At 35.7% G+C, this 26,556-nt stretch overlaps 5 protein-coding genes across 5 annotated transcripts; 3 read left to right on the forward strand and 2 right to left on the reverse strand.

Annotated features, from left to right (window-relative positions):
- Positions 1-333: 333 nt before the first annotated feature.
- On the reverse strand, positions 334-5,113 carry LOC145887696 (two pore channel protein 2-like). The gene is made up of 13 exons (XM_082978875.1): positions 4,569-5,113; positions 4,298-4,513; positions 4,063-4,234; positions 3,824-3,984; positions 3,646-3,760; positions 3,212-3,306; positions 2,434-2,624; positions 2,188-2,376; positions 1,990-2,131; positions 1,569-1,834; positions 1,389-1,498; positions 816-994; positions 334-475 (listed from the first exon to the last, which is right to left on the reverse strand). Exons 1-13 carry the CDS (start codon positions 5,042-5,044, stop codon positions 334-336), a joined length of 2,454 nt encoding a protein of 817 aa, XP_082835001.1. The 5' UTR covers positions 5,045-5,113.
- Positions 5,114-6,642: 1,529 nt separating this feature from the next.
- On the forward strand, positions 6,643-13,374 carry LOC145887778 (uncharacterized). The gene is made up of 13 exons (XM_082978995.1): positions 6,643-6,730; positions 6,855-6,986; positions 7,232-7,312; positions 7,436-7,588; positions 7,796-7,887; positions 8,253-8,290; positions 8,604-8,639; positions 9,544-9,675; positions 9,745-9,861; positions 9,975-10,092; positions 10,215-10,495; positions 10,721-10,938; positions 11,296-13,374. Exons 2-13 carry the CDS (start codon positions 6,915-6,917, stop codon positions 12,985-12,987), a joined length of 3,030 nt encoding a protein of 1,009 aa, XP_082835121.1. The 5' UTR covers positions 6,643-6,730; positions 6,855-6,914; the 3' UTR covers positions 12,988-13,374.
- On the reverse strand, positions 13,372-14,549 carry LOC145887779 (ferritin heavy chain-like). The gene is made up of 5 exons (XM_082978996.1): positions 14,365-14,549; positions 14,183-14,278; positions 13,969-14,115; positions 13,768-13,893; positions 13,372-13,698 (listed from the first exon to the last, which is right to left on the reverse strand). Exons 1-5 carry the CDS (start codon positions 14,386-14,388, stop codon positions 13,558-13,560), a joined length of 534 nt encoding a protein of 177 aa, XP_082835122.1. The 5' UTR covers positions 14,389-14,549; the 3' UTR covers positions 13,372-13,557.
- Positions 14,550-17,254: 2,705 nt separating this feature from the next.
- On the forward strand, positions 17,255-21,135 carry LOC145903766 (uncharacterized). The gene is made up of 14 exons (XM_082991907.1): positions 17,255-17,395; positions 17,587-17,746; positions 17,969-18,150; positions 18,214-18,349; positions 18,447-18,641; positions 18,699-18,901; positions 18,958-19,033; positions 19,408-19,530; positions 19,594-19,751; positions 19,805-19,933; positions 19,995-20,136; positions 20,270-20,519; positions 20,578-20,620; positions 20,813-21,135. Exons 1-14 carry the CDS (start codon positions 17,325-17,327, stop codon positions 20,868-20,870), a joined length of 1,926 nt encoding a protein of 641 aa, XP_082848033.1. The 5' UTR covers positions 17,255-17,324; the 3' UTR covers positions 20,871-21,135.
- A 457-nt stretch (positions 21,136-21,592) lies between these two features.
- Positions 21,593-26,548, forward strand: LOC145893730 (dynein regulatory complex protein 1-like). The gene is made up of 17 exons (XM_082982105.1): positions 21,593-21,612; positions 21,727-21,864; positions 22,079-22,279; positions 22,412-22,595; positions 23,078-23,215; positions 23,452-23,661; positions 23,730-23,869; positions 24,075-24,209; positions 24,524-24,670; positions 24,757-24,910; positions 25,306-25,452; positions 25,532-25,619; positions 25,679-25,735; positions 25,789-25,891; positions 25,998-26,153; positions 26,252-26,354; positions 26,414-26,548. The coding sequence occupies exons 2-17, from the start codon at positions 21,746-21,748 to the stop codon at positions 26,468-26,470; spliced, it is 2,139 nt and encodes a 712-aa protein (XP_082838231.1). The 5' UTR covers positions 21,593-21,612; positions 21,727-21,745; the 3' UTR covers positions 26,471-26,548.
- The last annotated feature ends 8 nt before the right edge of the window (positions 26,549-26,556 follow it).

Genomic DNA, 26,556 nt, shown 5'->3' on the forward strand with positions numbered 1-26,556 from the left:
TACCATAAAATCAGTGTGAAAATATCAAAATAACCAACAGTACACCAACATGATGTTGTCATAAAATATTCATGCAACAACAACAAACTCAAGAAGAAAGTTACTACAGTCTATTGTAAATAACAGAAAAAGGGTGAACAATTTGATACAATTAAAGTCGACTTTTGTAAGCTTTGGTACAGTAAAAGTTTGCTATACAGTAAACACATTTTTGACCATCTGGCAAGTATAACTTTTGTAGTATATTGTTAGATGCATGGTGATCAAACAACTTCACAGTGCAGACAAACAAAGAAATAAGAGTGATAAAATACCCTTTTTTGTTTTATATGGTCATGACACAGACTGTTTACAGGTAATGCATGGGTGTTTATTGAGTTCTTCAATGATGCGCTGTTGAGAAGGCTCATGTAGATGCTTGTGAAACAAAGACTGAATTGTTCTTCTTCGTACGGTTTCACTCTCTTGGGCATTTCTGTTACAAATAGGCAATACAAGGAAGTTAGGTGACTACACTGACGTTAAGTTGTGCATTTGCATTGTAACAGCTTGCTTTGTTACATTTCCCTGCACAATTACTTTTTTTTCTGCACAGAACCACAGTGCCAGTTACGTATTTTACCTTTTTATTAAAATAGGCCCCTTTATACACTTACAAAAGTTTTTATTAACTTAGAAAAGTGCAAAAAAAGGAATCCTAAAGATGTGCAGTTTAGTCCATCAACAACTTACTGCACACAGGCAATGTTGTTTGGGTCACATAGATGGGTCATTAACTAAGAAAAATAAAATTAAATAATATGCAGTAAACTTACCCTTCCCATTTTGCAATAAAATGATCCAAGATCAGGGCCACAAAGAGGTTGATGCACACCACTGAAGATATCAACCACCAGGCAATAAAATATATTTGTGACCAGGGGCTGACTAGTTCAGTGAATGCAGTCAGGAAAACACCCCAGTTATTTACAACCATCACATCCCACAAAACAACCTTTGAATCACATGAAAAATAGTGAACAAGTAGTTTTTGAATCAATGTGACAATGTTATGAGCAATGGAGAATGTCACAGATGCTTTTGACAAATAAGTGTGAAGAAAGAACATGATTCAGGTTTTTAGGAAGATGCACATCTACCACGCAACACATGTGTGGTATCTTGCATGCCCTTAGGGGTTATATGACAAACCACACTAACACAAAACCTATCGTTCAACATCAAACTATGTAAGTAATCGTGACTGGTACAGGAAAACCTGCAAATGTTATCCCCCTGTAAATGGCAAATAGATTCTAATAATTATGTCATTTCACCTTTTATTACTGATGCTTATATAAATAAAAAGTTTTATGATACTTTTCTATTGAATTAAAAAAAAATCATACCAATGTGGCTGCAAAATCGTTGAAGTTGTTTGCCCAGTACTGTAGCTGTTGGTACGTTCCACAAACATAATCAATTGGAGTTGCCAAAGTTATGAAGTCAGAAGAGTTTGCTGAAAAACAGAAACAAAAATTAGGCAAACTCTGACTTTAGTAGCAATTCCAACATAATATGTTACACACCTGCAACCATATCATAAGGCAATCCCTTGGGTGGAACAATTGCTTGTTCAAAGGCCATCATGCCAATAATAGCAAATACATAGTATATAATTATGATGATTCCTGCGAATGATTTAAGACTTCTGATAATGTCAAGCATAACACTTGTTACAAGGGCCATTGGTCGAACATTGGGGATAATACGCAGGAGCCTCATCAACACCAATATATTCACTATTCGTGCACAGTCCCACAGAGATAGGCCTGTTGATGAACCAGGGTTTGTACTAAAGAAGAAAAAAAGTTGTGAAAATAACAGGAATTATAGGTTGGTGTGAAAGCAACTTCTTCGTACAACATAGATCATTTAGTGTGAAGATTTTTTTAAGTCAAAAAATGTAAAAACAAGTAATTGAGAATTAAGTAAAAATTGTTCTTGTACCTGTGGCCATACTCTGCCAGTTGAATTAGCTCAATGGTAAGCAATGCCAATGAAATCACGCCATCGTAGAGACAATTTAAGTTAAAGAAATACCTTTTGCCCAGAGAAAGAATTTTAAGCACTTGTTCACAGATGTAGTAACCTGCATAAACAACACAATTTAAATTCTGCCTGGTATGTGAAAGTACAGTACCTTACCAACAAAGACATAGTTCATAATGTTGAGGCGACTAAACACCATTTGGAAAGCTTCCTCATAATGTATAACAATTTCAACTGTCATTAAAATTGCATTGAGCAGTACAACAAGATTGCCTGCCATGTTAAAATACTTGTGCAAAACAACCCTTTGCATCACAATCATGTAGGATGAATTCCACACTGGAACTGAAGTATTACAACTACTAAGATGTTCGTCAGCATGAAAGACAGTAAAAAAGTTACCTCTTATGTGAGAATTCCAACTGGACAACATTAATGCATCAATGTTTTGAAATAGTTCACAGAACTGGTTGTAGGTTAAATACATTGTATTCTGTTTGGAATGGTTTGTGAGACCCATTAGAATCAGTCGGCGCTGGTCAGGTGACATGTTGGCTTTTATGGTTACTGCCTTCACTGTATCAATAGACACCCTAAACAGCATGTTTACAAATTTTGCACAGAGTAAATAGACAGCATGTGACAGGTGCATGCTGTTGAAACGCCAACACATTAACATATTTCTGGTTAACTATGAATAATAACCAGAGTTGCCATTGGCGTGTAACTTACAAAAGTACGACTGAAAAATAAACATAATTTTTGTAAATTTTCTTTCGTGTTTAAGTTTTAGTAAACACACAGCATTGCGGGTTCAAACAAATCTGTGCAAAATTTATTGGGAAGCAAAGACTCCAGACACAGGATCAGGAATGTTATAAAAGTTGGGAAAAGTTTGCATTGAAGATGATTGGAGCAAAGACAAATTAAAAAATAGACATCAGTAAAAATAAGGATATTTTAATATCGTAGAAAATTTGTATTTTCTGTTAAAATAAAGACAAATCTAAACTATTGGGGATGAAAGGCAACCCTGATAATAAACATTGGTCACTGACCCTCTTTGTTGTAAAAGCAGAATATATATATATATAGAAAACAATAGCAAAAATAAACAAATAAAACCAATTACATTATAAAGCCACTTAGATCAAGACCATCAAAATCATGCAAAACTCACTGTGGTTCAGTTTCTGAATCTGCAGTTTTGGGATCAACTCGTGACAATGAATGAAAAGCAGCTGAAAGAGCAACACATCTTCGAAAGTAACTAGTCTAAAAATTATTAAAAAAGCAGGTAATTGTCTAAATCAAATGTCTTGTAAGTTGGTTTTTCAGATTTTAATACATATCACTACCAAGAGGACAACAGTCTAGGAGAAATCCTAATAATAAAGGAGCTAAATGGCACAGTTGCGGAAATTTGAATAATAGCGTGGCTGTACAATAATGGTAACATAATAATAAAAGTGGAAAAAAAAGAGAAGTAATAAATGTGGCATATTTTGAAATTATCACCAGTAATATGCATTTTAGAAACATCGGTTATAAACAAAACAATGCCCTATGACCATAGTATGGTAAAGATTTCCCAAAAATCAAATTTATTCATACCTGCATTGAGCATTTAAAGTAGCCACGAAATTGGTTGTAAATAATAGCAGTCAACAAGTTGAAAACAAGAAATGTTCCAATCAAAGAGAAAATGATAAAATACAGTGCATAAAACCTGTATTTCAAAAAAAGTAGCAATTAACTCCAAGCAAAAGTTTTTGTAAAATACTAAAATTGCCTGTTTTCAGAATAAGAAGGCATCATCACATCAGGGTTATTGGCTGTAGTGAGGAGTACAACAAGCGAAATTAAAGCTGTATCGAATGTTTTGAAGTATTCTTGCCATTCAGTACTATTGAACTCCTCACCATGTGTGGCAGTTCCATTACTATTATGACTCTAAATTGAAAAACAAATATATATACTAAATAATATTGCAATAAAAACATAAATAAACAAAACATAGCTGTAACATACATGAGGAAACACCAACATTCCGAGCATGGTGAAAAAGTATAGATGTAGCGAGAGCAGGGTAAGAACTGAGGCAATTTCAGGGAGCGTATTCCACATCGCTTTTAAGGTTTTTTTAAGCATGGTAGTGTTTTGGGCCAGAAAGTATGGCCGAAATAAGCGCCGCACCCGTATTCTAAAAAAACACAAGATTTTGCAAAAGAATATATATGTACAAAAAAGCATAAAAGATATTTACCTGTACACATTGTTTCCAAGAACCAGAGAAATAACAACATCAACAAATGACAATATAATCACCAGAAAACCACCAGTTAACCATGGATTTTGGCGAATGAAGGATTTTTCGGGGTTTCGATTTGTAGTTAAGAAGCACTGAATAATGTTGGAAAGAGACAAAATCGTCAGGCAAATGATTTCAATCCCCTCTGTAAAACCTTTGGGCATTTCCACTCTAAAAAATTAAAAGACTTGAGCAAGGCCTGGTATTCACACAACAGTAAAGTTACCTGACATTTCCTCTTCTTGGGTCTGATGACCAGCTTAATGAAGATGGAGTTTCAAAAAAGGCCAATATCAAAATCAGAAAAGTTGCCACATTCACTGAATATATTATAGGGGCAGAGTGAAACCATCTGTACAGCTTCAGTGCATGGTGTGATGCCTTGTGGTGTATGCTTCTGTACTGAATTGCATCCTCAACAAAAACAAGGCCCTGCAACAGGACTTCTTCCTTTTCAGTTTCATTCAAAACAGGTTCCACTTTTTGTGTTGCTGTCAAGTTATTACTTGTAGATGCTTGAAATCGAATGTCCAAACTATCATGATTGAGTAAATGTTGTGTGTGGCTATATCCATTTTGCTCAGGATCGAGTGTTGCTTTGATGGAAGTGTCTTCAGCGTTGGGTTTTATTTTATCCATCGATTTAACAGCTGATGCAGAAGTTGAAAAACATTCCAGATTACACGAGTACCCGTCGCTCATTAAGGTACAATAAATACTCTCAGACAGAATGAAAGTAAGGCAAGCACAGCATTACTAAAACAATATGTTTCGGACCTGTAAATAAATGCTGATGAGATGATTGCAGAAGCGAACATTTTGGAGTAACAAGAAAGTAGATTAGGTTGCATTTTAGTAAAGACTCTAACATTTTTACAAATTCAAAATATTTTTATTGTAAAACAGTTGTCCTAACTTTTTCACAGTCACGAACCCTTTTCATATATTCATCGATGTCTACCAAACATTTTAGACCCCTACCTAAAATCTACCTACAGCTTTTGTGACATACGATTTGTTCAAACAAAACATTTAATGTGATAACAACTACAGAAACCCAAATATTAGAGCCTATAAGAAAATTTCTGTTGAAACAGAACAGAATATTTGTAAATTTTAATGCAGTCGTGGGGTCACCAAGGACAATAAGAGGGTCACAAAAATGTTTTTAACAAAAAAATGAAAATGTTCACTGCGACCAGGTGGCCGTAGTGTCATTGCAAGCTGTCGACAGTTGCCTTGTAAAAAAAGAGAATAGATAGTCATCACTAAAAAATAGAGTGAATATCGCTATCAGGAAAACAATGGAAAAGAATAAGCCAACTGACACATTCCTACATATATGATTGTATTGATAAATCACAATTTGTTTCAAGAAATTATGAGACAGACTTTGTAAAACACTCAACACGACCTGAAAAGTTACCGTGGCTTTAACATATGTATATAGGCTACAGAAAAGGAGATCAAGGAGGGTGTTGCAGGCTGCATGAAAATCGTTGAAAGGAGTCATGAGGAAAAAAAGTTGAGAAACACTGTTTTTATGTTAAGCCTGCTTTTGCTAATTTATCTCACAGATCTCTTGGGAATTTACGAACATCGGTTGTGAACCACTGGTTTAAAACAACTTGGTTTAAAACAACTCCTACTTTTATTACAGAAAAACATGCTTTCCCCATCTTTTCCTAATCCCCCCAAATTATTTCAATAATAACACAAATACATCAACAACAAAGCAGCATGCAATCATTAACTTATCAGTTTGACGAAACTAAATAATTTAAAAAAATTAAGAACATTATTAACACAATTATTGACAATTTAACCGAAATAGAAAACATTGCGTTTGTAATAACCTTCGACAGAACCATTTATTTCATCACAACAGCTGCTTCTTTTTTCTTTTTGGGCTGCTAAGTTACGGCCAAGATAGGTTGTCATCCAAATTCAATTACCTGAACAAAATCGGTTGCTTAATACGTGACTGCCGCACCGTTGAGGGAAAGTGCATACAGCGCGAGGGTATAGGCAATGCACTCTAAATATTAACAAAGTAACCTATGGTGGACGCAATGCAGTGTATAACAGAAAGGGAAAACGGTTTAATTTATATTATAACCCCTTTATAGACGAAAATATGTGCTTTCCCTGATCGCCGCGGTTGTTATGTGTTCAGGCATCCGTTTTTGTCCAGACAACTGATCTTGGGCGACAACGTATTTTAGCCGTAATGGTACTGCCCCTTTCTCTTTTTTGGGGTGTGTGACCAGTCATGCGTTCACAGAAGAATTCTGTCGCTCCAGACGAGAATACGAGTGCTTCTAGTTTCTTTACAATGCTTAATGTTGACATCTAAAGGAATGTTTGAGACTTGTGTGAACTGTAAAGGTATTTGCAGTAACCTATGTAGCACTTTAGAGATTTAGAAAAAAGGATTTTCCTACTGAATACGATTGTGTAAATAGCTTCCTCTAATAATGTATCATACAAAATTTTTATTGTGTTTTTGTAGATCTTCGTATGCGTGTTGGTGATACTGATAGGGTTGCCACACCATTAGTCTTATGACACCATGAGTCGCAGAAAACTTGTGGATGCAAATGTAACAGATGCTTTGAAAAGAAGATATCCATCAAAACATTATGTGAGTATACAAACCTATTTTGTGATGGTAAAGTTTACTGAAAAATGATTGCTAATTAAAACAAATATATTGAAAAAGTTTACTTTGAAATCGATCAGAAGAAAAAAATTCCAATAGACATTCTTTTACTTTCAATTGGATGGTTATTTTGCCGAAGTTGCGATAAATTCATTCGTTACTTTGTTTAAATCCGTTCTATGTGTTAAATTGTTTTGATGAGTTATAAAGCACTTTTGTTTTCGTAGGTATATGTGATTCAAGTAAAATGGAATGACGGAAGTGACACCATGATATTTAGAAGATACAGCAAGTTTTTTGATTTTCAGGTAGTTTAGACAGTTCTATCACATAATATTTTTTGGCTATTTAATTGTCTGATTTCCATGCCAGTTCTTGTTTGTTCAGGTGTCCCACAAAATTTATGATTTTGACATGTAAAATATGTTTAGATTTCCCTGTTGGAAGCTTTTCCATTGGAAGGAGGATTAAAAGATCCAGCTGCCAGAACAATACCCTTTCTCCCAGGAAAAGTACTGTTCAGAAGAAGCCATATACGTGAGGTTGCTATGAAACGACTAAAACCAATTGATGAATATTGTCGAGTAAGTGTAGTTTGGCAATTCTCGCATGTTTGCCTGTTGTGGAGAATGTACATTTTATTCTGTATTGATCAATTCATTCTGGTGCCTTAAATCTTATGTGCTGAAGGGTAACCCTATGCTGGCTGCTGTGTAATGAATTTTTAATGATATTGATATTCTATACTCAAAAGAACCATTAAGTCGAAAGTTGAACCAAAGTTCTTTTAGGCACTCATTCAACTTCCAGCAAACATTTCACAAAGCAACCAAGTTTTGGATTTCTTTGAAAGTAAACCAGAAGATTTAAACCCACCCCAGGAGTAAGTAGCCTACATGTCAACAAAATTATTTTCAAAATATTTCAGCAACAATTATATACATATTCTGGAAATGTTTTTTTTGTGAACATTATGCTACTTGTTTACTAATGGATAAGTCACAGCCAATGCTAATGATTAAGACGTTAAATTTCATCTGCACTAAAAATCTCAGCATGTTACATTTTGTTTATGAATATAGACCAAAACTTGAACTGTTTTGTTTCAGTTAAATTTAACACAGATTTAAGTTAGTTACAATAGGTTTCATTCTGAGTTTTTGTTTACCACAAGACACTGCCATGGGCAATCATGAATGGAAGTGATACCAAAATTTACTGTTAAATTGTGGGATGTTTGTATTACAGGGATACTGCTAACAAGAAAAGGAGGAAGGATGAATCAGGTTAGTGTCGATTATCTGCACTTTTTCTTTTCTAAACATTGACCAAATAAAAGAATGAGTCACCTTATCCCTGTTTTATCAAGATCACCAGCTCTAGTGCTGGACAATGAGTCATGTTTTTTCCCATGTGCTGTTTTGTGTCCAACCACATATCTTTTAACATTTTAATGAGTTTTCTATCGTTGTTGGTGAAAATCACAGCACTTTTCTTGTTTCAACCATTCACAGGGAGGTAATTCATATGATTCCAAATAATACATTTTTATAATATTTGCTTTTGCCAACATATAAAAAGGTCTTGCATACTCAATAGTTAAGTCCAGACGCATTAGAAGAACAAAATCTCTTGGTAAGTGGTGTTCGCATGTGTGCTCAATATTCATTGTGATGTAACAATTTGTCCGTCATGTGGTCTCTTTTCACTTGTTATGTGCAGCATGTGTAATGTTTTGACAGTTGGTTGAAATCCAGAATTTTTCTTCAGTTTGCGACTGAGCTAGTTTGAATCATACGAGCAGTTTTTAATTTTTAAGAATACATAAAAAAAGTTATTATATCCAATATTACTGTTCAAATAAATTAAGCTATAAAATAAAAAATAAATTAAGTTTAATTTTCACAAAAATACCATCAAATTCGAATAGGAAAGCCAAAGCTAATATGCTGACCATTGTTAAGCATATGTTTCCAACAGTGCTGTGTTCATCATCAGTGCTTTGAATGTGTGCTTAACAATGGTCCACATACTAGCTTTGGGTTTAGTATTCAAAGTAATTTACCTGAATTCTTTGCACCCAAATATATCAACAAACGTTATGCATTTTTTCCATATGTGTTCATGGTTTGAATATTTTGTATTGCAACTCACATGTTGCATGAGTAGAACAATTATGAGCAGCAAATTGTCCCAACCCTAAGCTTTTTGCACTGTATAGCTTGTTTTAACATATTGCATGCTTGTGTTTGAACTCAAAACCATTAATAATACAACAGTGTATGGGTTGAGAACGGGAACAACTTGTGAAGTGGGTATTAATACCAGCAAAATCAGCGTGAAATATTGTTTTAATTGTATCTGGCCTATTGATCAGTACTTAGATAGCTTTACAAATCATTTTGTTTTTTTAAATATTTTGTATTTATTTATATGTGGGTTTGCTATTTTGTCACAATACAATCCTACTTATTGTAGTGCAACAAAATGAAAACTTATTGTTTGTCATGAAAATATCAGAGGATTGTTTTTTTAACAGATATCGGTGAAATATCTGGGCCCATACCTTTGGAACAATATGTGGCTGTTGCCGATTACACTCGTACACAACCAAAAGAACTAACCGTCGAGTCTGGCCAGTATTTGGAAGTTATTGAAAAACACGAAAATGGCAAGTGTTAAATTTGTTTCATCGTTTTTTTATGAGGACTTGCTGTAAATACTGTGTATAATTATGCAGGATGGTGGTTTGTGAGTGATGAAGAAGGTGAACGTGGATGGATTCCTGGTGTATACTTGGAAAAAAGAGATGGGACGCTTGAAAATCTTATTACCAAAGAAGCGGAACTTGGCCAGGGTATGCTGAAATTGCTCGGTTTCAATCAGCTATTTGTGGAATGAAATTAGTCATACAGAGAAGTCTGATTTGCTTTTCTCATTATTTACTTTTATATTTTATAAATTACATAGGTGAGAAATACATTACAACAGCCAAATTTGTTGCAAGCAACGCAGACGAAATAAGTTTTGGCCTTGGTGTTCTTGTGGAAGTCCTGCAGAAAAATCTTGAAGGATGGTGGCATATCAGGTAACAATCTTGCGTAAGCTATGCCATGTGCTCTGACTCAAGGGGTCATATGCCATTAAATCCTGAACGACTTCCTCGTCACATGTCGAAAATAGCTACTCTGAACTGTATTGTGTTTTCAGTTACCAGGGAAAGGAAGGATGGGCTCCAGCTTCCTATTTGGACAAGCCTGCCGATGTCGTGCTCAGACAGTCCAACAGAAATGAACATGGTGTTGAAATAATATCGTCAGTCCACGAACTCAAAGCACATAGAAGAAGCCTTCCGTCCGGCACAATTAATGCTGTTGTTCCGTCCCCATCCTCTGTACCTACCCTTTCAAATTCGGCCACATCTAGTCCAAAGCGACAGCAAGTTGCCAACAGGCGGAGTAAGGAATACCATTCCGCATGTTTAAATTCAGGTTTGTAAAATAACATTACAGAAAGTTTTATGTGATTTACTATTTATTTAAAGCTAACAAGCAATATTTTTTCTGTGTTTGGCAATGCATGTTCTAAATTTCATTAACAAATAAGTTTTTGTACAAAAACATGTTTTCAGTGTAAATATTGCAACATGAATTACAAAAACAGTGCACCAGCAAGCATTATAGGAATATTGCAACAATAAGTCATTGTTATTGCAGCTGCAGTTGTTTTAAGTCCAAAATCCCAAGTACTGCCCCCACCGAAACGGTCGTCAGTGAAGCGTGGATCACTTGTTCAGAAACCACAAGTACCCCCACCTTTGCCACCAACCTACAAGTTAGCTGCAAAGGAACCAGTTTATGAGTATGTTTCCAAAGCCCCATTTGTGGCCAATATTCCAGAGGGAGTGAGCTTTGACCAACATGCCAAAGTGGAGGTAAGATCTAATCACTGAGAAAAAAGAAAAATTATTCTTGAACATTAACATTTAATATAACGGGTTTTTTGTTAATCACAACCTTTACCAGGGTTTCTTTAACTAGGATCCAGGCTAATCTGACAAAAATGTCAAACTTGATTCTGTAAGCTTCATAACTCTAGGTTATGGTGTTGTTCTATGCCGATATGTCATAACCGTGGGGTTGTGAGAAAACTTTTTCACAAAAAAGGTTTGAAAACCCTGCCCTGTCCAATACAAAAAATGCAACATATCAAAGACATATACTCCCATTGCACATTATTTTTGTATTTGTTTTGAACTGACACGTCTGATTTAGATTACATTTATTGGCAGGTAATTGAAAAATCACCTGGTGGTTGGTGGTATATTCAAATTGATGGAAATGAGGGTTGGGCTCCTTCTTCTTATATTGAAAAGCAATTCAAGGCAAAGTCTGTGAAACCACCTGAAAGACCCAAACCCCCAAAGCCTGCTGTCATATCTTCTACTGATTCATCAACAAGCCCTAAACGTCCATTGATAAAATCACATTCTACGTCATCTACTTGTGAATCAGGAAAAGTATTGTCCGCCATGAGACCGTTGCCACCACTGCCAAGTGCAACAAAGCCCACCGTTGGAACTCCAGATCCACTTTGTCATGCCAAACCCAGCACAGCCGCCTCAAAAGGAAGTAATTCAAACTCAACAAATATCCTAAGCAGCACTTCCAAAAAGCAACTGCCGATGCCAGCAGCTGCAGCCAATGTCAGTTTGAATAAGGTTGAGTCACAGGAAACCAAACCTGCAGCGGAAAAAGAAATGAGAAAGTCCGTTCCGAACAAGAATGCTGCAACAGTCAAGCGTACCACTACTCCCCCAAAACGTCCACTGAGACCTCAGACTTCCAATGATACAAACAAAAAGCCAACTGCGTCCATCACTAAAAAGCAGCCGAACAAACCCCCGGCTCCAGCATTGGGTAAAAAGAAACCAGTTGTCCAAGCAAAGTCAGTTGGAGTGAATGAAAATTCAGTAGCAGCAAGGGCCTCAAAGATTGGTGCAGAGATTAACTTACGGAATGCCTTAAAACCAGTGGAAAGGAATGAACAAAAAGGTGCAGCAAAAAAATCATTAACTCCACCACCAAAACCCCAGTTACAAAATCGAACCAAATCAAAAATGGATTCAAAGGCACCGACTTCTGTCAGCTCCATGCGGTCAAAATTTCAAAATGATATGAAGACCAGTGGCCCTGCCAGACCCAAGCCTGCTATTTCCCACACAAAACCTTTACCTCTTAAACCAAACAAACCTGCATTTCCACAGGCCAACAATATCAAATCCAGAAATGTCAATGGAAATAACAATACCAATGGCAATAAAAATGAAATTATTATTGGCAGAGTGGAATCATGTTATATTGCTCCATCTGAAACACCTAAGCCTTTGAGAGGTTCGCCTGATGGTCAAGTTGATGAAGGTTTCGTTGATGAAAGGGGCCGCAAGTGTGAAACCAACTCAGAAAACCAACCCAGGGACGAGGACGTAGCCAAGCCAAAGTGCCGATATGTAGCTGTGGCTGACTTCATGCCAGAGAATCCTGGTGAAATGGCATTTACAGAGGGTGCTGTTGCCACTCTAATAGACAAAGCAAAGTCAGATTGGTGGTACATGATGATAGGTGAGGACAGTGGATGGGTGCCCTCTGGATTCTTCGAACTGGAATCGGGCAAAACAACAGAGATTAATCTCAATAAGAATGCTGTTGTTGTTGGACCTATTGTTCCCATAAACCCTGATACTGTGTACAGTGAAATAGATGACCCAGATGCTGTGATTGAAGGGCAAACGCCTAACCTGAGGTGTGTTGTAATTACTGAATTCACAGCAACTGAAGAAGGCACTATAAGCATTGCTCCTGGTGATGTTTTAGAGGTGCATGAACAAACTGAGTCATGGTGGTTTACAACGGTTGTGTTTTCAAGTTGCAATGATGAGGGCTTAGAAGGCTGGGTCCCATTTGATCACCTTCAGATGCTTTAAAGTTTTTTATATTTTGAAGTGAGTTATTGTTGTAAAATTGTGTCACTGTTCTCATCCATTTTTAGTCTCATTGCAGAATTTTCGTGGTCTTTGTAAACATACTTCCCATGCTTTAGTTGTTATGCAACATAGGTCAGTGCTTGAACTCAATTAGATTGTCTCCAGCATTTATGTGTTTGTCATTCGGGTTATTTTGGTGCTTATATTACACATTTGGATATAGTAGATTCCTTGCATTACCTTCTTCAAATTTTAGCATGTGCAAATAATATTTTTTTAACTTTGCAATCATTGTTTTCCAGTGTTTTATGCTGCCTTGTTTTTTTTTATTCATTGCACTGAATTTTTACTTGTACGCTGGTGGCATCAGTAAAAGAAAACAAATCCGTGGAGAGTGTTTATTGCAGGTCAAAACAGAATATGAAGAAATTGTTTTTAAATCGTAAAATGGGAAGTTCCGATCGAGTTAAATTTAAAACCAATATTTTTTTTGACAAGGGTACAGGAATGAAGCAATGAATCTATCTACAAAATTACACTGAAATGATGACAGCTTTAGCTTTCGGTGGTTTACTTCTCAAGAAAGTGCTTGTCGAACATGTATTCACCCAAGCCAGTGCCAACTCTTTTCAAGTTGGTGATGTAGTCTTTCAGAGTCTTAATGGCCTCGACTTGTTCATGCAAGAAGTTAGCCTCAATGAAGTCTTGAAACTGTAGAATTGACAAAGAATTTAATAATTGAAGACTAAATGTACAACTTATCATACACAAATTACACACCTCAGGATCACCATTGCCAGTTTCATGGAGAGCCAACAAGCTTTTGTTGACATTGACCTCAAGAGCAAGTGCACATTGCATTGCCTTCAAAACAGTGAAGGTTGCCGGATCAAATGCACCTGGAGGCTACAAAAAAACAAGGGAGTAGTAACTTTTCAATACACCATTAGGGTACATGTTTGGGTTTGCATGTATGGCTACCTTTATCTGAAAGTAACCAGTGGTTCCACCACGCTGGTTGTGGTATTTCACCAGTTTGTCAGCATGCTCCTTTTCCTCCTCTGAACATTCGAGGAAATACTTGGCAACGTTTTTTAGAGCCACGTCATCACGGTCAAAAAAATGTCCCTGCAGGATAAATGCAGGTTAGAATTGTTAAAAATTAGATAGGTTTTGAACCAACAATGCTTCTTACCATTGCCATGTACATGTAAGAGGCATACAGTTCCAAATTGATCTGGTTGTTAACACCATCTTCACAGCACTTCAGCCATGCTCCAGCATTGTTTCCCTGTTAAAACACAGTTCATCTGTTTAATCTAGAATCAAAAGGTAGCCTAACATGTCCACATTAGTTTACAATTGAATAAAACTTACCGAGGATGAACTTTGTTCTGCCATATTTCTGTAGTAACTTTGTAGACGGCTTTAAACTTGAAAGATTGCACTTTTTGAAGAGAAAACACAGTAAAACTATAGGTATGTCTAGCAGAGATCCGTTCGTTCACTGACGACCCAAGAACCCTACAACTGACGCAACAAGAAGCGGTATGAAGCGTAATCCTTCGTGGTCCAGGTTATAATACGTAAAAGGACGGTTGTTTACTGCCTACTGTGCTGTTGTCGTGAATCGTTTTTACGCCCTGTTACTGCGCCTGAAACAAACACAAAAAGAGGGGAGGGAAATCAACAAGTTAGAATTTCTCGGTGTCACGAGACTTATCGTGAGTCAGCATTACTTCCCGATATTTTCAGTGAACGTTGTACTCCCTGCGGTTGTCATACAAAGACTAATCAAATACAGGGCGTGTGTTCAAGCAAATGTAATAGTGCTGAATCAAGCTTTTCGTAATGACACAAACGTTACTTGGCAGACAACACCAAAAAGGGAATTTTCAGCTTTTGGCAAGTTGCAAAAACTGGGAACTGCACGTTTTGTGGCTTGAGTACACAAACATTTCCACATGTTAATTGTCGTAAAACTAACATTAGGAGACTATATTTCGCTCGATCAGTAACATAAAGTAGTAACATAAAAATATATCATTTTACCTCACAGTTGTGTTAAGTCGTCACAAGAAGATATGATTGGCAGTCAAATCGAAAATATATGCTCCTATTTGGGATTAAGACATAAGGAATAATTTTTGTGGGTCGCGCCAAAAAGTATTTGCGGACCCCGTTGTAAACGGGCCTTATGTTGACAAGACAAAATAATTTTACTTGCGAGAAAGCCAATTTTTTATGATGTATTATTCTATCATATTTAACATAATGGGTTCATTCATTTAGATTGGTTCAGGCATCAACAATTGTCGCTCTGTTTCTTGTCATCTTGATTGTTTCAATGGTTCGTCTTCCATATAGGGTAAGGTGTTTTATTTAAAATTTGATAAAAGGGTCAGTTTTAAACCTTTAATAATTGTTACTCCCATTATTTCACAACTCAGAAAAGAGAATTTCTTGGTGTCACGAGACTTATCGTGAGTCAGCATTACTTCCTGATATTTCCAGTGAACGTTGTATACTCCCTTCGGTTGTCATGCAAAGACTAATCAAATACAGGGCGTGTGTTCAAGCAAATGTAATAGTGCTGAATCAAGCTTTTCGTAATGACACAAACGTTACTTGGCAGACAACACCAAAAAGGGAATTTTCAGCTTTTGGCAAGTTGCAAAAACTGGGAATGCACGTTTTGTGGCTTGAGTACACAAACATTTCCACATGTTAATTGTCGTAAAACCAACATTAGGAGGCGATGTTTCGCTTGATTAGTAAAATAAAGTAAGCAACTCATGCGTGAAAATTGTAAATATTGGTGTGTGTTTCGTCAATTTTTCTCTGACACTCAAACTTCAATGCGCAGTTTACCTAACCTGGCATTTACGTAACTATGAAATGCGTCATATTCGGTTCAAACATGCACATGATGGCAGTTTCGCCAATCGTTAATTTTGTTGCGTAACTGATTAACTCTCAGTCTCGTTCACAAAATAGTAGGGCTGCGATACATTGTTGACAGTCTGAACAAATAAAAATGAAGTTTGCATTGAATAAATTACTAGCACTATACATTTTTTGTGTTTTTTTAAACTTTTTACAGATACAACCAGATTCAGCGCTAATTCAGACGAATTATGACCCTCTTTCTGGCCGCCCTTGAATAACTGCAGGACATATTTAAAGGAAAATAATTTCAACAAAAGTAACAGCTACATTTTAGGAAAACCCAAACTTCAGAAGTGTATAACTTACGACTTGGGAGTGGACATGGCCACCGTCGAGGCATTACTGTTATGAAGGGAGTATTGTTATGTCATATCGACTCGCCGTAAAATGGTTACTGCAGTATTGCTACAATTATTCAGCGAAAAATGTGAACGTTCATGCACGCAGAATTTTTTTATGATCAATAAACCAAAAATATCTTGAGTATTTCAGATTTTGTAAGTTAACAGGGACTGATGAATACATTGACCAACAAGAAGTAAGGAAGGCGGTGAAAAATATATCATTTTACCACACAGTTGTGTTAAGACGTCACAAGATGATATGATTGGCAGTCAAATCGAAAATATATGCTCCTATTTGGGATTGAGACATAAGGAATAATTTTTGTGGGTCGGATCCCGTTGTAAACGGGCCTTATGTTGGCAAGACAAAATAATTTTACTTGCGAGAAAACCAATTTTTTATGATGTATTGTTGTATCGTATTTAACATCATGGGTTTCACACGTTTATGACGCAACACCTATGTTGTTAATCATATCATACTATACTTCTAGTAGTAGAATACTACGTTCAATAGAGACGCCAACCAAGATAGTTTCTCGAGATTACATACATCTCATTAACTATTTTGTTTATTTGAGGGTTTTTTATTTTATCTTTCAACCGTTGGCTGGTATGCGTTGCCTTTTATTTGATATTTTAAAGTTGTGTTTAATTTTCTTTGTATGAATAGTACGAGAAAACTACGTACGCAACCTTTGAATAGTACGCGATTAAAATAGCTTGTATAAAATGTACTGCAATGTGATACGTACAACTAGTTTGTGTAGCGTAGGTTTGCTAGCAACGTAGGTAGATGTTTGACACCAGACCCAATGTTTGTTCCTAAACAAATAAATAGGCTTGTGTTTTGAGGCAACTGAACTTTAAATTATCTAGTTTAAATTACAATCTCCTTTGCAATACCAGAAGTAAAATTAATGTTTTTGTTTTATCATAATAATATATCATTTATTGTTTTTAGTGTGGTAGCCTATATGTTGTGGCCAGGTTTGTGAGAGTGGCACGCCTTTAACTACTTATTGTAACAAGTTTTTTAAAAGTATGGTTAGGAAAAGAAATGAAAATGATCCACTTCTATTGAATGATCTCACCCCAAACAATGTATCAGACAGGTGAACTTTCTGACTGTTTTGGGCAATTTACACAGAAAAAAGAAATTAATATGTGTATAAAAAATTTTGCCTAGTAAGTTATCGCTCAGTTATTATTTGCTCAATAAATTCCTCTGTGCGAATTACAAAATTAGTTCTTGACATATGTCAGGGCTTTAGTAAACTGCCAACAATCATGTTTTGTGATGCAGTCAAGTGTCTGTGCCAGGAATTGAAAATGATGGATTTGATGAAAACAGCTTTTTTGGAGATGAACCTCATGAAAAACAATCAAATGGCACAAAACGACGATTAAGTTCTTTGAAAATCATGATTTTGGATGTTTTACTAATAGCTTTGGAATATTTGCAGGTAAGTTATCAGTTGTTAAGTTTACACTTAAATTTGGAAGTTGCTCAAAAGTACAGTTGACTTACTCCCAACAATGCCATAAATTTTCTAATATTTTCAATTCGTTTGTACCTGTCACCAAGATGTAATAAAAATATGCTGCCAGAATATGCTCCAATATATATTAGGGATTTTTAGAAACACACAATATAATGTATAACTTTACTGTCAAAACTTTTACAGTTCTTTGCATTGTTACAATCTCTTTCACTGCGTTGGACATGGCCACTCACTTGGACAAAATCCATGTCATTTTTGTTTATATTTAACTTGGACTTTTGGGAACTGGTGAAGGTTAATAGTGGCTATTATACAGCTGCAAGAGATGCATTTGTTGCCAGTGATGATGTTCCAATCAACTATGGGTATGAGGCAAATAATTTGTTAGTGGGTTCTTTTGCTTTGACATTATTTACTTTTGTGAAAAGGGCAATGCTGCTGGGATGGTTAATTGCTCTTATTGTAGCAATAGTCATATTTGCATTTCTAAGATGGAGATTGACACAGCATCTTAAAATTTCTGGCTATAATAAGCTTATGCATGTATTGGTTATTACAGTTCAGGTATGTTGAAGAAGTATTTTTCAATAAAAAATTATTTGGATAATTCATCATGTTTTTGGAATTATTTTTTAGGCCATAATCCAACATTTATTTGAAGGTTTTAGCATTGCCCATAGGTGTACAAATAGCAAAAATATTTTGGTGCCTGCCCACAACCAATTCCATGGATGTGGCGAATTCAGTAGTATGTTGGCAAGGAGAACATATATTGTATGTCGTACTTGGACTCATTGTTGGCATATTTATTTTTGTTGTTTATCCAATCTGGCTAATTTTTGTGATACGATTGGAGGTAAATGACAATTCTTCCTTGTGATACAAAGATGTGAAAATACCCTGTTTAAATCAGGTTATAAGTTCCAATGCAAGGAAACACGAGACCTACCTGAAGTTGAAGTATTTTGAGTATATATATGATCTGGATGCATCTTGGGTTAATCGGCAATATGTCAGCTTTGGAAGTTTTGTTCGCTTGTGGGTGTACTGGAAACCTATTCATCACTTCTTTAAACTTTTGGTTTTAATCTTTTATGCTGGTTTATTTTTTGACAGGTAATTTAAATATCATTGGTTATCTGACAATTATAACCACAAGTTATTTTATTTAGATTGGTTCAAGCATCAATAATTTTCGCTTTGTTTCTTGTCATCTTGGTTGTTTCAATGGTTCGTCTTCCATACAGGGTAAGGTGTTTTCTTTAAGATTTAATAAAAGGGTCGGTTTCAAACCTTCAATAATTGTAACTTCCATTATTCCACCACTGAGAAAAGAGAATTTATTGTGCCACCAATGTATGTATATTTGGAATGTTAAATAGCTCATAGCCCAAAACAAAAGTCACTATAATATACCTCATGGCAACAATTGCTATGTTTACTTTGCTTGTGCAATCACTTGGTATTTCTATCCTTGGTACTTTGTTAATGCTTGGTTTTTAGTTTTTAAATTTGTTTGACATACATTTTTTTTGAAAATCAACATAATTGCCAACTGGTGCCCATGTCTATCATGCTTGTTTTTTTTAATGTTTCATCTCAACCCTCTGGCTTCTTTACAGGTGTTCAGTTTTAACTTTCCACTTTTATGGAGTTTCCTCTGCTTGTGCTCCAGTTCAGTAATTGGTGCAATGCAAAACATTCCTGGTATTCAAAGTGCCTTTCTTTTACCAAGCTATATAGAAGTAAGTTAAACTGTCGATATGATAAGTGTGATGGTTGATATAATTTGACTTACTGTGTTTCAGTCGGAATTGATTCTAATCAACATTGCATGGCTTGTAGGAATGATTTTGTTTGCAGTTTATTTTGGTTTGAGATACACAAAAGTCCTTTGTGGTAGTAAGTCACTATGGCCCACTATGTTGAAAAAAGGTGGTGATGGCCCAAACAAAAACACTAAAAGGTAAACCTGTCTGTCATATTGTGTCTAGAAAATCTTAGAAAATTCTGTTTCAGGTATATGATAGCGGCGATCAATGGTAGAAAATGTTTAAAACAAGCACTAAATTGCCCTGCTTTGCTTGCACCCGTGCATTTGTTGGCTCACCACATACAAGTTGTGAATGCATTGGCCTGTGAGGCTGAGTAAGTTTCAGTAACCACAAGGTAAATGTAAATTTTACAGCTTTTATCGATGTCATTTTAGGTACATCGATAACCCACTCCACACTACTCTCCGCGATGTTCTGGATGATCTAATTGACCTTCACAGCAAGTTGGTTCCCCATTCAATTTTCACGCAGTCCCTGAAAAAACATGTCCAGAAAACTGTTTCTGATCTCATGGAGGTTTGGTTGCATCAGATTATATTATGATATTTAAATAAAATTTCCTATTATTTTACAAAAAATCAAAATAACTGTAATTAATGATAAATTTTGCACAAAACTTTAAACAACTTTAATCAATTAATGTTTTAAGGTGTTGCCTGCATTTACTAAACGATTACACCAAAGGGAGTTTGATTTGGTTCTGGTGCCAACTGTCCGTAGAAGACTTCTTTTAAAAATGTTTGCTGTATCCTGCTTTGTGCGTGGTCGCCAACAGCAAAGACCTCATGAACCAGGAGTAAGAAAACTGTGGACAGCTCCTGATGCTAATCCACTTGCATATGATGAAGGTTTTCATGAGGATACAGAAGTAGAAAGCATCATAAACATTGAAAACATTGGTACAGATGCTATTAAAGTTACAGTTAATAGAAGTATTTTCATACATTACATTTTTAGAACTTGATGAAGCTGATGCCAGGTTGACTATTTCACGAAACAGGTAACAGTATAAAAATTAAAAATCTGAGTGTTTAGAAACAATTCCGAAACCTTAATGCGTAAAAAACAACATGATAAATCTGTTTGAAACAACAATCATGTTAAGAGAGTTGATTATAATGCAAATACGCAACTAACAAAGGATGTCTTCAAAACCAAAACGTCCCATAAACAAATAGTGTATTTTTTGTAGCTTTGAGACATACAATTTTGCTGGAGAAGATCCTGGTCCATCAACAACTGATGTTTGAATGATGATATTTTACTTTAATGTCAGCCATTTTACTTACAATTTGTTGGATACTATTGTGACTTCTGCAAAGAATTAGTTTTGTACACAACACGTTTTTATGACCCCTTTGTTTGTTGCTGCCCCTGTTTCATAGTGCAGTAGATGCCCAATCAAGACCATTTGGATGTTTTTGTTACTATACTGTGATTTTTCGTCTGCACTGTATTGAAATTTCACTGTACGAATTTATTCACACTGCACAATAAAAGTTTATTTTAAGTGGATTGAAAATATCTTCTAGCTTGCAGTACTATCAATATATGCGGACGAAACGACGTTCAAACGGATAGATCCTGTTCCTTTTCCGAAAAATATATTTCACCTAACAAGACATCCGTTTTGGCAACTACCAAGGGTGTAAAAGGTATTCAAGTACAATCCTAAGTAATTATGTCAAGCATGATGTTTCCACAAGTGTTGTTTGTGCGAACCTGAAATCAGATAATCCAGAAACAACATATTCACCACCGACTTTTTTATGGATTCTTTTACAAATGCCCTTTCATCCGCATGATTGTGCAAAGTTCATTAGATTTGCTAAATTATCTTTTGTAAGTACAAAACTGTTCTTTTTGTGGCTATTAAATACCGATATAAAAGATTTCTATTATTTTTACCACATGATGTCAGTGTGGCTGGCACTGTTGCTTGGCAACTTTTGTATTACAATGTCGGGGAAACACCTGTGTTTTGTTTCGAAAGTGAGTTGGCTTGTTTTTAAATAATCTTTTAGGTTTTAAACATAAAGTGATCTCATGTTCTCGGGAAAATTTAGCAGTTTGTCTTGTTTATTTCCAAATCTTAATTTTGTGTAGGAATTAACAAAAGTTAGTCATGTTGTCTGGTAACGAAGATGATGAGGAAGCTGGACCTTCAGTTGATTCAATAAATCCTGAAGAACGAATACAGGCAAGACGATTTCGGATTCATAAAAGAATCGAACAACAAAAAAGGCATGGCATAAAAACCTATGTAAAACAAAATACCCAAATAATGAGCATTATCTTGTAATCCATATCCTACAGGATTTGTTGAAATATGTTATTTATTGTGTATAAGCTACAGACAGATGGCCACTGTTTCGACATAAAAGGTCTCATCAGTGCAGCTGGTGTGGCTATCAGATGACTTTGCTTATCATATGTCATTTATGTTTGTATATTGTAGAGAAGCTTTGGGGGAGGATGTTTCAGCAAAACAGGAAACTGGTGATGAAGTTGGAAAAGGGAAAGAACAGGTAGAGGAGAGCAGGAAACGTCTCACAAAACTACGAAGTGATGGATTTGAGTTGGTGACAAATGTTTGTATTGCTGGAAATGCTCGTGAAATGCTGCACCGAGTACAAGATGCAGAAAATACCCACAATAGGTAATTTATTATTTTCGAGATATAGTTAAAGTTATCCTTTATACTGTGAAATTTGTTGGACAAAGTTTTCATTATTTTAGTCTGTTTGTGAGAACCAATTTATTGCATGTTTATATTGTATTTGAATTACAGAGTTGAGAAGTTGGAGGCAGAAGCGAAGGCATCTGCTGAGAAATTCGAAGAAATCAGCAGGAGGTGGTCTGCAGCACGCATGAAAGAAATTCCACATGATCTACATGACATGCTTGTGGAACAAACTCGTGGTTGTGACACTGTTGTAGATGAGAAGAATAAGCTTATCAACCAGCTGCAATTGGTAAATAAATGCAATATATTGTTTGGTAATTCAAATTCTACGGCAGGCCTTATCAGTCTCTGGTTTCTTTAAACTGTTTTAAATGCACTTCCTGTGCAGATTGATTTTTAAACACATTTAGCCTGAGCTTCCATGAGCTACCATCCGCTTACTCAAGTGACAAATATCTCAACAAAATAAAATGAGAAAACAGTGCTCAAAACAAGAAAGAAAAATCATGTAGCATTGATAAATTGTTGCCATTTTGTGCCAGCTGGTGTGTGTGTAGTGGCTCATTAGGACCCAGTTTCTATTGAAAAAAAAAACAGTTGATATGGCACTGTTCAGTCATTCCTCTGGCCTGTCTTAGTAATTTCTTGCCATTGACCCTCGTGTCTTCAATGCTATGGACAGGCTTCTTGAAATGGGTCCCTACTGGTTGTCTGATATGCCATCCAAAAGCATGTGTGTTACCATATAAAAATTATCCCATAAAATTGCAGGAACTCAAGCAAAAAGATGATGAGTATGTAAAGGACTTAAAAAAACAAGCGGAAGAAGTTGACCTGATGATTGAACGCATGGAAGAACAAGTCAAAAATCTTACAAAATCTTATAGGGATGAACTGTTGCAAATTGAGGTATTACATATTAATGTGTTAGTGTTAATTAATGTTAAGTTAATCATGTTATGACCATTACATGATCCATGGAAAATTTCACAGCCAATATAAAAAGTAGACTTTAGCTAGCTACAGACAGTGCACACTGTTTCAACCTATTAAGTCTCACATAGACTTAACTATCATGAAAATAAATATGTTACTCTTTAAAATAGTTTGTTGCAACTGATTTCAACTTTTTGTACTGATTGCAGACTGCATTCATTGATGAAAGGGGTACAGTACTTAAAAATCAGAATAAGAAATGGAGCACAGGAATGCAACAGCGCAGAGACCGTGAGGAAGACTATCTAAAGATGAGATTTAAGAGAGTTGAAGACCATGAAAATCAATTGGACTCTTTGCGCACAAACGACACAGAGGAATATAATATGGTGAAAATTAAACTTGAAACAGACGTCCAGGTAATGGTGTTTTTGTTAGATTTATTACACAACATGCTCCAGTGTGTTAATATGTAACATTTATGCAGATTTTGGAACAACAGTTGCAACAAATGAAAGCCACTTACCAGCTTAACCAAGAGAAGCTTGAATACAACTTTCAAGTGCTCAAGAAGCGAGATGAGGAAAATACAATCACCAAATCCCAACAAAAAAGAAAAATTACACGGTATTTTTATCACCAATCTCATTGTGATGTCTGTGTCAACTGTAAGTAACCATCCACCTCCATGCAAGTAGAGATTTTTGCCTGACTCGATAACCTTAATGGTTTTGTCGGTGTCCATGCCGTTTTATTTCTTTTGTGTGCAGTTGATCTGTGTAATTGTTTTTTTTGTATACACATGATTTTTTCTCAAAAAATTTCTGTGTAGTTTGCAAGATGCGCTAAACAGCTTGAGGCTAAAATTGTCCAAACAAGAGAAGCATTACAAAGATGAGAATCAAAGTTTGGTGGATGAGTACAAAAGAATTGCTGACCAATACAAAGAACTGCATAAGAAAATGAGGCAAGAACCCCCAAAATTTACTTGTTTAATCTTGGAGTAAATTACATAAATTTTTCACTGTCAAGTCATTCTGATTTGTTTCCTATGTCCAATATTTACCAATAAAAGAATATTTGGCATCAACCCAAATTCAGGACACACATATTAATTGAATTACTTTTGCTTGAAGGGTTACAATAAACAAATATAGGCACAACAGAATAATCTAACACAACACCTGCACATTACTGTGCTTCCAAACTGCCAATGTAAATGTTTTCTTTATTCTTTGAAAGTGTATTCTTGATTTAACTTACCATGGTTTGTATGTGCAGGCACTTTTCTGCCACAGATCGTAAAAAGTTTGAGGATGTTTGGCGGATGAATGAGGAAGAAGTTCAGTCACTTGTTGAAAAAGTGTTGAAAGCAGATGAGACAATTCATCATCAGCAACTTGGTCTTTCCTGGCACCCACCAGAATTGTAATTATGCTCGAACATATTGTTTCTTTTCTGATGTAACTCCAACACATTATATCCTATCCAAAGAAGGCACTTTGTTTTTCCAGAAAATTTTTGAAATCACATGGGCCTCTGAAAGTGGAGGGCATTGACCCACGACCAACAGCTGCTTCATTTGCCAAAGAAGTGTTAGGTTCGAGTGACGCCAGCACAACCATGCAAAAGCCAGATGAAGAAGCTGATTCCAAAACTGGCCCCAATGTAAGCTATATTCTGGCATACTGACAATATGTTTGAAATATAAAAGTCACAGCTAATATGCTATTAACAGCATAGTTCAAGTTATTAACTCCAAGTATTTTGTACCCAACAATATGTTTGTTTTACACCAGTCATTCCAAAACACTTCCAACCAAATAAAAGCAATTTTTTTGACATATGTTTTGAGCAAGGTAATGCAATCAAAACATTTTGTTAACAAATAGTTCTTTGTTTCCTTAAAACTGTCTGCTAGCATTATATAAAACGTTGGCTTGACAAATGGGAATCATTGCAAAAAAATTCTAAAATCAATGAACTTTGCCATCTTGTTTCAGTTTAAAATTGAATTCATAAAATAAGTTGATTTAACTATCCTTGTTTTGAAATCATGTTAGAGTTCTCTGTCACTTGGAGCAATTAAAAGGATGCTGGAAGTCTTGTGCGATGAAACTGGATTTTTGGTTGAGGAAAAGTTGAACAAACTTCTGCAACCTCTTCAAAATGATGAACGATCATTGATTAAACTTGATGCAATTTTTAAGGTCGGTTACATGTAATGTGCTACTTTTATCTTGGTGTGCAATAACTATTTCCAGTGTTTGACCATTATTTTGTGTATAGGCTTTGAACATTGAAACAGAAGATGATGTCAACAAACTGGCAAGTTTTTTCTATCAACAAGGAAAGTTAATTGCAAAAACCGAAACTAGTAAGGATAAGTTGTGACCACACCTCTGTGTAACATAACTGTAATAAACCATCCATCAGTTTCAGATGATGGCAGTGTCGCCACTGAAGATGGAGAAGTGCAACAGTTAACCAAGGGCAAGTTGTTTGCTGCATTTCTGTTGCAGTGTAATAATAATGTGTGATTACAGATGAAGGTGGTAGCAGTGCTTCTGACACAGAAGGGTTTGTACAACCTAATCAGGTGCTACCCACATTGAAGAAATTCATTCAAGAGCACATAAGGCCAACAAAGTTAGTATTTACATTGGTATTTATAAAGTTAGTATTAGCAACAGTTGTTTTTTATTATCTACTGCCTGCTGTAAACATTTTATTTGTTCAAATGTGTATTTTGCAGGGAAAAGCACAGAGGTAGCTTAATTGAGGGGATGGCATCTTCAGCTGATCGCGACTCTTCACAAGATGCAGCTTATTGGGATTCCATGGCAAATGTGATTGACGACCATAAACTCAAGATGTGGGATGCACTTGCTGATTCCCTTTCCAAGTACCAGTAAGTAAAAATAGCACAAAATTTTGGATCGTCAGCAAGCACTCCTATAGAATTGTTTGTGTTTTCCTGAATAAAATCTTTGTAATGATGTTTTGCAGCTCTGTTTTACTGGAAAGAGCTACCAGGATTCGTGAAACTGATTCTCTCCGTCAACAAAATGCAGAGCTTAGAATGCTACTGCATCAATACATCTCATCAAAGGTAATATCAAACAGTCAAATTGTGCTATTTTGTATGTTTGAGACATTTTGTTGTGACAGGTCAACCAAGAACTAGAGATTCCCCCTACCAGAATTCTGCAGTTGGAATACAGCTAAACTGAATCAATTATTTATATATAGACTTGATATATTATTGTCAAACGTTTTGTTGTTATAATACAATGACAAACAGTACCACATGT

Source organism: Ascidia mentula, chromosome 1 (assembly GCF_947561715.1).
Source record: "Ascidia mentula chromosome 1, kaAscMent1.1, whole genome shotgun sequence".
Taxonomy (NCBI): domain Eukaryota; kingdom Metazoa; phylum Chordata; class Ascidiacea; order Phlebobranchia; family Ascidiidae; genus Ascidia; species Ascidia mentula.

Bases quoted from the DNA above. Each gene is read 5' to 3' on its own strand.
- LOC145887696 (XM_082978875.1), bottom strand. From the start codon at position 5,044: ATGAGCGACGGGTACTCGTGTAATCTGGAATGTTTTTCAACTTCTGCA. The intron at 4,514-4,568 runs GTAACTTTACTG...TTAATTTTTTAG, and splicing joins CCAAGAAGAGGAAATGTCAG to AGTGGAAATGCCCAAAGGTT. The intron at 1,835-1,989 runs GTACAAGAACAA...TTTCTTCTTTAG, and splicing joins CTGGCAGAGTATGGCCACAG to TACAAACCCTGGTTCATCAA.
- LOC145887778 (XM_082978995.1), top strand. From the start codon at position 6,915: ATGAGTCGCAGAAAACTTGTGGATGCAAATGTAACAGATGCTTTGAAA. The intron at 7,888-8,252 runs GTAAGTAGCCTA...TTTGTATTACAG, and splicing joins GATTTAAACCCACCCCAGGA to GGATACTGCTAACAAGAAAA. The intron at 9,862-9,974 runs GTATGCTGAAAT...TAAATTACATAG, and splicing joins AGAAGCGGAACTTGGCCAGG to GTGAGAAATACATTACAACA.
- LOC145887779 (XM_082978996.1), bottom strand. From the start codon at position 14,388: ATGGCAGAACAAAGTTCATCCTCG. The intron at 14,116-14,182 runs GTAAGAAGCATT...TTTATCCTGCAG, and splicing joins CTTACATGTACATGGCAATG to GGACATTTTTTTGACCGTGA. The intron at 13,699-13,767 runs GTGTGTAATTTG...TCAATTCTACAG, and splicing joins CTGGCAATGGTGATCCTGAG to TTTCAAGACTTCATTGAGGC.
- LOC145903766 (XM_082991907.1), top strand. From the start codon at position 17,325: ATGGTTAGGAAAAGAAATGAAAATGATCCACTTCTATTGAATGATCTC. The intron at 19,752-19,804 runs GTAAACCTGTCT...ATTCTGTTTCAG, and splicing joins CCAAACAAAAACACTAAAAG to GTATATGATAGCGGCGATCA. The intron at 20,621-20,812 runs GTAACAGTATAA...TATTTTTTGTAG, and splicing joins TTGACTATTTCACGAAACAG to CTTTGAGACATACAATTTTG.
- LOC145893730 (XM_082982105.1), top strand. From the start codon at position 21,746: ATGTTGTCTGGTAACGAAGATGATGAGGAAGCTGGACCTTCAGTTGAT. The intron at 23,216-23,451 runs GTATTACATATT...TACTGATTGCAG, and splicing joins ATGAACTGTTGCAAATTGAG to ACTGCATTCATTGATGAAAG. The intron at 26,355-26,413 runs GTAATATCAAAC...TTGTTGTGACAG, and splicing joins ATCAATACATCTCATCAAAG to GTCAACCAAGAACTAGAGAT.